General features: G+C 43.2%; 1 protein-coding gene across 1 annotated transcript; it reads left to right on the top strand.

Annotated features, from left to right (window-relative positions):
- Window positions 1-2,720: 2,720 nt before the first annotated feature.
- Window positions 2,721-8,609, top strand: adprh (ADP-ribosylarginine hydrolase). Its single transcript, XM_088438580.1, has 10 exons — window positions 2,721-3,744; window positions 3,851-3,938; window positions 4,829-4,980; window positions 5,310-5,424; window positions 5,823-5,931; window positions 6,557-6,655; window positions 6,774-6,879; window positions 6,993-7,259; window positions 7,600-7,814; window positions 7,960-8,609. Exons 3-10 carry the CDS (start codon window positions 4,973-4,975, stop codon window positions 8,121-8,123), a joined length of 1,083 nt encoding a protein of 360 aa, XP_088294706.1. The 5' UTR covers window positions 2,721-3,744; window positions 3,851-3,938; window positions 4,829-4,972; the 3' UTR covers window positions 8,124-8,609.
- Window positions 8,610-8,627: the final 18 nt, after the last annotated feature.

Genomic DNA, 8,627 nt, shown 5'->3' with positions numbered 1-8,627 from the left:
TTTCGCAAAAAATGGCCTTACTGTTGCCTTGTTTTAATGAAAAAATAATTTTATATATATATATATATATATATATATATATATATATATATATATATATATATATATATATATATATATATATATGTATAAGCACCGGAGGACGTCCAGGTCCCGGTTTGTTTGACGTCTCGTGCGAGGCTGCAATCCAACATATTATCATATCACGCCGACGCGCCACAATGTTCCCATGAATAATTCCCTTGCCCTTAAACGTGAGGCGGGGGAAATTAGCCCGCTCCGACTTGAATGGAGAGCCTGACGCAAAATAAGAAGCGCGCGCCGTGACCGATCGGAGAGGACCGCGCGTCCTTTCCACGGATGAGCGTTGAAGGGGACGCAACAGCGGGTGAAAAAAAAAAAAAAATCACGTCTTAGCCGGCTTGTCGCTTTCTATAGGTCATCCAAATAGACTTTTTTATTTTTGAACTAGTTTCGTCTGCCGTCTCTTTATTTTTGCCGTAATTCCACTTTTCACCGCTAGATGGAGGCACATTTGTTTGATACTGTAAAAGTGAGTTTTTTCAGCTTTTTGTTATTTTTATTGTTCTTATTTTATAGTATTATTAAAATGATCAATTTATTCTTAAATGCCCATCTTCAATCCTGCGTTTTACACCTACAAAAAATAATTCATAATGAATATTTTTGGGGTATAATTATAGATGTCTTTTAAGTTTTAAATTGATTCGATTCGCCTGTTTTTGAAATGATGGCCATGATTAAGTGAAGAAATTTGCTTTTGGACTTTGAGGGAAACTATTTCCAGAATTCTTATATGACTTTGATTTTTGCGACACTGAGCTTTTATGCGAGCGATGGTTGAAATTCTTAAAGGTTTGTTTGCGCTCCGGCAGCTCACATGACAGCGGTGAAGCATTTTAAAAAGACAAATGGCAGCAATTAGTCTCATAAAATATTCTGCTGAGAGCGCGCCTTTTTGCTGTTTGCTATTCCGATAGCTTCTAATTTCTACAAGTCACCCCGGTTATTCTCCTTCAAGCATAAATGTGCTTGTTTTCGCATCCGTGATTGAAACGCATTGCTTAGAGAGTACTTTTTTTTTTTTTTTGACTGTGTAAAGACAAATGTTGGTTAGAAGCCTTACTATGCATGGAATTTTTTTTTTTGGAACGAACACTTCACTATACTTGGCCGTGTTTTTGCAAATAAATGCTTTGCGTGTTTGTTTGTTTTTTGCGCATAAAATTCCAGACTATGTGCGAAGTAAACACCTTACTTATAAATTTATAAGAAAAATATGTAGTGTAGGGGTAATTTTTACTACACGTTGTTTTTTTTGTTGTTTTTTTGTTTTGTTATGTTTTTTTTTTTGTTAAAAAAAAAACTATTCTTACTTTATATGGTTGTTTTTTGTAAAAAAAAAAAAAAAAAAGCCTCACTACACATGGTTGTTTTTTGCGGAAAAAAAACCTTACTGTACGCGGTTATTTTTAAAAGTAATGAAACTCACTATACATGGTAATTTTTTTGCGAAAAAGCCTTTTCTATACATGGTCTTTTTTTATTGCCAAAAAAAGCCTTACTATAGACTATCGGTTTTTTTTTTTTGCAAAAAAGAAAGCCCTACTATATAGACTGTCGTTTTTTGACAAAAAAGCCTTGCTATAGACTGTTGTTTTTTTGCAAAAATAAAGCCTTACTATGGACTGTCGTTTTTTTTTTGTGAAAAAAAAGGCCTTACTATGACTGCCATTTTTTGCAAAAATAAAGCCTTACTATAGACTATCATTTTTTTTTTTTGCAAAAAAGAAAGCCCTACTATATAGACTGTCGTTTTTTGACAAAAAAGCCTTCCTATAGACTGTCGGATTTTGCAAAAATAAAGCCTTACTATGGACTGTCGTTTTTTTTTTTTTTGTGAAAAAAAAAAGCCTGACTATGACTGCCATTTTTTGCAAAAAAAAGCCTTACTATAGACTATCGTTTTTTTTTTTTTTTTTTTTTTTTTTGCAAAAAAGAAAGCCCTACTATATAGACTGTCGTTTTTTTGACAAAAAAGCCTTACTATAGACTGTCGTTTTTTGGGGAAAAAAAGGCCTTACTACAGACTGTCGTTATTTGTGAAAAAATAAACTGGTCAATTTTTTTGGGGGGGTGGGGGGGTCTCACCTCATGATCCATGGCTTTCCCCAAAAAAATGACTTGCAATACATTCGGGTTTTAAAGATGACTAGTTAGTCCAGTGGTTAAGCCCCAACCATATCAAATGAAACAAGCGGGTTCAATTCCCAGTCAGAGCAAGTAGTAAAACAAACCTTAGTCAACATAATTGCGGAATTTTTTTTTGCGGAAAAAACAAAACAAAAAAAATGTTCTTTCTTTATTTTGTGATGAGAAGTCAGCGCGGCGTGCTAAAAGGGCAAGCGCAGCCGCCGCCTCGGGCGCGTCATTCCACTGCAGAAACACTCCAAAGGCCATTGAATAAACACCAAGAAGAAGAAAATGGCATCTTAAACAGTAAAACACACGTGTGCGTATGACGACATCAAAACCTTGAATAAAAATGGCGGCACCGCAACAAACATGAAAAAAACGGTCAAGTTTCAAAAGAGTTAGGGTTTTTAATTTGGCTCAGAGTTTAACAAATAGGGTTTCAAAGTGGGTTTGGGGTATTAAATTAGGGTGAAGGTTTTAAAGTGGGGTTAGGGTTTCAAAGTAGGGGTAGGGTTTCAAATACAGGGTTGGTAGGGTTTCAAATACAGGGTTGAAAGTAGGGTTTGAATATGAAAATAGGGTTTCAAACGGGTTAGGTTTTAAACTAGAGTTAGGGTTTCAAAGTAGGGGTAGGGTTTCAAATACAAGGTTGTGAGTAGGGTTTGAATATGAAAATAGGGTTTCAAACGGGTTAGGTTGAGTTAGGGTTTCAAAGTAGGGGCGGGGCTTCAAATTGGGGTGTTAATTACAAATTAGGGTTTCAAACAGGGGGTAAGGTTTTAAATTAGGGTTCAAATTAGGGATAGGGTTTCAAAGGGAATTTAGGACTTCAATTTTTAACATGGAGTTCCAGGTCCAAAGTTAAGTTTGGGCTATCAAATTATTCAGTCGGGTGTTTATTTCAAATTAGGGTTTTAAACTTAGTTAAGGATTCAAAGTAGGGTTATAGTTTCAACATAGGGTTTCCAAGTGGATTTAGGACTTCATTTTGTTGTTTTTAGCATAGCAATTTGGATACTAGTTTGTATTAGCATTAAGCTAGCAGACTGAAATGTTACATTTTTGGTTTGTTTTCTTTTTCTCTCATTTTTAGGACTCAAAACTTTGCAGCTATTTATCAATCAATTTTGCTATTTTCCCTTTCTCGGACAGCCAGCTGTCATTTTGCGCGTTATGATTTCATCCGAATGAAGAAGGATTTTGTTTTCCCCCCCGTGCCCAATAAACGTCGTCCCCGTACGCGTTTTGTTTTTTTCACGGGAGCGTATTTTGTCTCCGATAATAATTCCCCCCTTCTCACGCTCGCTGTTAAATCCCCGTTTGTTTTCCGCCCTCCAGTTGCTAAGCAACGGCGGATCCGGCGCCGGCGCTCGGCCGGCGCGGACCGGGATGCGGTTGGGGCCGGGAGGTCGGCCGAGGATTCCCGCCGGAAATCCTCGGCGCCTCGGATTGACGCGCGCTCAACATTTGCGCGCTGTTCCAACGCCGCCGAAGAAGAAAATGAATGCGGGAATATATCTCATGCACGTGAGCTTTTATTTGATTCGATCCAAATAAACTTGAGATGTTCCGCAGCGGTAGGCCGGAAAAAACATCCTTCTTCTTCTTCTCTCACTTGACCTGGACACCAAAGGCTTTGATGGCGGCTGAAAGCGGACGCCTCGGCTGCGGGGATCGGTCTCAACAGCTGCCCGTGTCCATCATGGCCGACGTGGCCGCGGGTAGGGGGCGCTACCCCGCGGGGTCGGGGAGCCGCTCAGAAGCCAAAAGCCCGTTTGAAATGTCACGCCAGTCGGGGTTGGCTAAACTTTTACTTTCGTCTTACCTTGACATTCAAACTCGGACGATCGACGGGAGGCCGACGATGTCACGGCCGGACGCTTGTGTGGCGTTCGCCGGACCAAAGTCCGGGATTATTTTTATACTAATGTCGCGTTTGGCCAAATACTTCAGAATAAAATCAATCGCATGATGTTAATATTATGACAATAAAGATTCGGCAGCAATCAAGCTAGCTGTTTAAACGTTGGTGGATATCATTTTAATCAAATTTAGTTAGGTTGACTCGTGTGCTTGTAGTATTTTTTATGAATTCGTTTTTGTACTACGAGTGCCAGTTTTGGTCAGTTAGAAAAGAAGAAAACCATTCATGGTTACGAAACATACGTTCGTTTTCGCCTATGTCAATAAAACTAAATATCCAGCTATCAAGCTAGCTATTTCACTAACATTTGGTGCATTATTTTAAAAAAATCAAAATCAGAACATTATTACAGTTACTGTCTTAGCGGTATTTTTTATTTCTGAGAAAAATAATTTGCCAGCCATTTATTTTGAAGCCATTTTATGGTACGTTTATGATTTAATATGCAAACACGAGCAGTTATTTGAAAGAAATTGAGTGGGACAACAGCTACGCGCGTTACTTTGCCATTCGCGGCAAGGCTTGGTCCTCATAACCCGCGGAAAGCGAGGGATTGCCGTCATTGTCAATGTCCCTTGAGTGTGCTTGCAGGTTGCTTTTTTTTGTTTGTTTTTTAAGGCTGTAAGTCTTTAAGACAGTCTCGCGTGTTTTTGTTTTGTTTTTGTTTTTCTTCCGGGACATAACAAGACCCAAAGTGTGAACTAAAATTGGCACTTGAGCGATCAAATTTCTCCGGGGACGAGGAAGGAGGTTCTCGAGCGCGTCAGCCCCGAAGTCGACTACAACCGGCGGCCGCCTAGTGAGCACTCCTTTGCGGGGAGAGTCGCTGCAATGGACCGGTGAGTTTTGCGCTTCTTTTGCGGCCGGAAAGTCTATTAAACAGCTGGCGTCGATGAAAGCTTTTGACATTCAAGCATGAACAAAAAGCGTTACTTTAAATAGTTCTGCTATATCGTTGCAAGTGTGCTTTTCCTTTTACGACAGCTGCATGCGGTTTACGTCTCACACTTTGGGGTTACGGGTTTGAAGCTCTTCCCGTGTGGTTTTTATGTTCTCCCACCTTTCAAAAAAAAAATATACACGTCAGTTTAGTTGAAAACACGTAACTTCTCATAGTTGCGAATGTAGTAGTTGAACTATGAAGTACCGAAGTATGTTGCGGTTGCAGAAATTTGACAGTGGAGCACTACAAGGCGGCCATGTTGCTGAGCGGGGCAGGTGATGCTCTGGGCTTCAGGAACCAGAAGTGGGAATACAATGAGTCCGGTCCAGACATTCACAAGGTCGGGTCCATGACGTCATTTCCTCTTACCTAGAAAATTCTCTAGAATACACATAGAGAGAAAAGTCACCAAAAGAGCGGAAAAATTGGGATTATATTTCACTTTTGTTTTACAATTGTGCTCAGATGTTTAGATTCACGAAAGCAGTTCTCAAATTGATAGATTTTGACAGGATTCCTGCAAATGTAATTTGTCTCATTTTAATTGAGAGCAAATTAATTGGAACGTGAAGAAATGGTTGCTAAATTGCCAAGTAGTTTGTCTTGGTTTTGTTTTATAAATCTGTGCCAGTTGGGGAAAAAAAAAACTCTTTAAACTTTAAACAAAAATCTGTGAAACTAAACTCAGAAATCAATCTCTAAATTTACTGGACAAATTGGTCCATTTTTCTCCCGCAGGAGCTGGAGGAGCTGGGCGGGCTGAAGAACATCAAAGCCGAGCTGCCCGATTGGCCCGTTAGCGACGACACGGTTCTGCATCTGGCCACGGCCGAGGGTCTCGCCACCGGTGGGCCCCCGGATCGCACGTTTCGCTCGTCTCTCCCCCGCTTCGTCCTTTCCCGCGATCGGATTGCGGCGGCTCATCGAGGCTGAAGGTCAAACGGCGTCGGCGGCCCTTGGTGGCGTTGCGGAGGCGCAGCTGTGACCTTTCCGCTGATGAAGGCAAACAAGCGGCAGAGCTCTCAGCCGCGCTTCTCCAAAATGTTAACACGGAAGCGCGGCTGATGTTTTAACCCAATTAGCCGCCTTCCTCGCAGGTGTTTCCGCGAGGCGTCGATAACCCGCTGTGGCCCCCGCCGATAAAACGGCGACTGAACGAGATTTACGCAAAATACAGCGCCGCCTCGACTTACAAATTAAATTCGTTCGGGAGTAATTTTGTATGGTGAATCTTTCATAAGTTGCGACGCTTTTCAGTAAAAGTTCCATGGCACAAAGAGTTAAAAGTACACTTCTGCAAAACATGGCAACTCCTTTCCTCTACTGGAAACGGACTGTGGTGGCGCCCTCCGCTGGACGGAGGGAAGTAATGAGTCAATGTTGTCGCACACTAATCTAATTGCGATTGTTTTCTGATTCTGAATGTGAAAAATCTCAACCGAAATACGACTTTTTTTTTTTCCATGACAAAGGCAAGAAGGGGGAGGAGCTTCTGCACGAGGTGGCAGCTCGTTACGTGGAGGCCATGAAAGACATGGAAGGGAGGAAGCCAGGACCCTCGAGCATTCTGGGTAAGAATTTTGAGTAAAGTCCAAAATGTAGAGATTGAATTATGAATAGCAATTGTAATATTTGGAATTGAGGTGAATAAAGTGTTAATATTGACAATGTTTGGAACTTGTTTTCCAGGAGTGTCCCAGCTGAGACCAGGGGAGGAAGGGGGCTACAGAGTTGCGTATAACGCCGACGGGACGGGTTGCGGAGCCGCCATGAGATCCATGTGCATCGGGCTCAGGTGCACAATCATCAGAATCGATTTCTTCTTTATCTCAATAAATATGCAAATTCCAAAGAGGAGGGCTCTTTACTGCTGGTATTTTATATTGTGTCCGTTTGCCCCCCGCGCAGATACCCCAAGCCCGATCAGCTGCTGTCCCTGGTGGCGGTCGCCGTGGAGACGGGCAGAATGAGCCACCCTCACCCCACGGGTTTCCTGGGGGCCGTGGCCTCGGCCCTTTTCGCCGCCTACGCCGCGCAGCGCCGGCCGCCGCCCACTTGGGGCGTGGGCCTGCTCAACGAGGCCTGCCCCATCGCCAGGAACTTTGTGCGCGCGCGGGGCTTCGCCGTGGACGAGAGCGAACGCGACTGGGATTACTTCTGCGACAAGTGGCAGTGGTACGGCAAACGCCGCCGCCGTCACTAGTGAATTAGCACCGAGTCCCATCTACTAGTGGCGCTTTTTGCCTACTAATACGCACTAGTATCACTATTACTTCAAACTACTAACATGGGACCCCACTAGTAACCCCAAAAGTCATTTAATACTAATGATAGATAAATGAAGCTTCATGAAGCACTTGATGTTTTTATGACTCCTCTAGATGGCACTTTTGATTCAAAGAAAGGAAATTTTGTGTTCATTTTAGAAGTGAGGCACGAGTACTTCTGATACATGTCAACTAGTTAAAAAAAAATTTTTTACGAGCGCACGTACCTTTTGACGGTTTTGCCGCAGGTACCTTGACACGAGGGGCATCTCCAACGGCGTAGGTCCGGCCATTTGGCCCGACCCGTACGGGCCGGCCGAGAGGGACCTCGCGTACAAGACCTTCAGCCTGGCGGGTTGGGCGGGGCGCAGCGGTCACGACGCCCCCATGATCGCACTGGACGCCCTGCTGGCGGCCGGAGACCGCTGGGACGACCTCCTGAGCGGGGCCGCCTTTCACGGAGGTTCAAACTTTGACATTATTTTGAAATTTATTGCTGTACCTGAAAAACTGTCAAAACGAAAAATCAAATTTGGATTACATACGTTTCAAGCATGTGTGGGCGACTAAATACTCAGTCTCATAGTTTTTTTTTTTTATGGGTCCAGGAGACAGCGACAGCACGGCGGCGATCGCCTGTTTCTGCTGGGGTCTCCTCTACGGAACCCGGGGCGTCCCCGAAGGCAACTACGCCCACCTTGAGTACCGCCATCGACTGGAGCGCAGCGGCGAGCTGCTCTACTCGCTGGCTCACGGCCAGGCGGAAAAGTAGGACGGGCGCGGACGTGTTGACGGGGGACGAGCCGACATGTGCTGAGCCGCGCCGTCGCTCGGCCGCAGCGTTTTTGGTTGCCGCTCGCCCCGAGGGGACACCGCGTCCCACTGACCCACAGAGGAGTCGCAACAAGGACATGAATTGTCACATGATGTCGCTAAGAGCGTGGCTGCTAGTGCTGGGATGTCAAAAGGGCTCCCTCTAGTGGCCTCGTGAAATAAAACAACTTGGTACTAGTGAAAAATAAAAATGCAGAAGTTGACTGACAAAATTCTATTCACTAACATTTAGTTTGTTAATAACATAGACCAAATCATGCAAATTTTTGCCTGTGAAATGTCACACTGTAATGGAAAAACTGTTCCCATTTCAACTTTTATTTTGTCAGTGCGTGGATGTCAGGCTATATGGAATAAATGCTCAATGTCTTTGTTTTCTAATAACTGAAAAAGATGAAACGTAAAACTGACTAAAAATCAAATAAAAAATAGCCCCACAACA

The sequence above is a fragment of the Hippichthys cyanospilos genome, chromosome 17 (assembly GCF_059441005.1).
Source record: "Hippichthys cyanospilos isolate Australia breed blue-spotted pipefish chromosome 17, RoL_Hcya_1.0, whole genome shotgun sequence".
Lineage (NCBI taxonomy): Eukaryota > Metazoa > Chordata > Actinopteri > Syngnathiformes > Syngnathidae > Hippichthys > Hippichthys cyanospilos.
This window is presented reverse-complemented; position numbering and strand designations above follow the sequence as displayed.

What these genes read in the sequence shown, in the direction of transcription:
- adprh (XM_088438580.1), top strand. An exon ending in GGCCGAGGGTCTCGCCACCG is followed by an intron (nt 5,932 to 6,556) that starts GTGGGCCCCCGG and finishes TCCATGACAAAG; the next exon opens with GCAAGAAGGGGGAGGAGCTT. An exon ending in TTCTGCGACAAGTGGCAGTG is followed by an intron (nt 7,260 to 7,599) that starts GTACGGCAAACG and finishes GTTTTGCCGCAG; the next exon opens with GTACCTTGACACGAGGGGCA.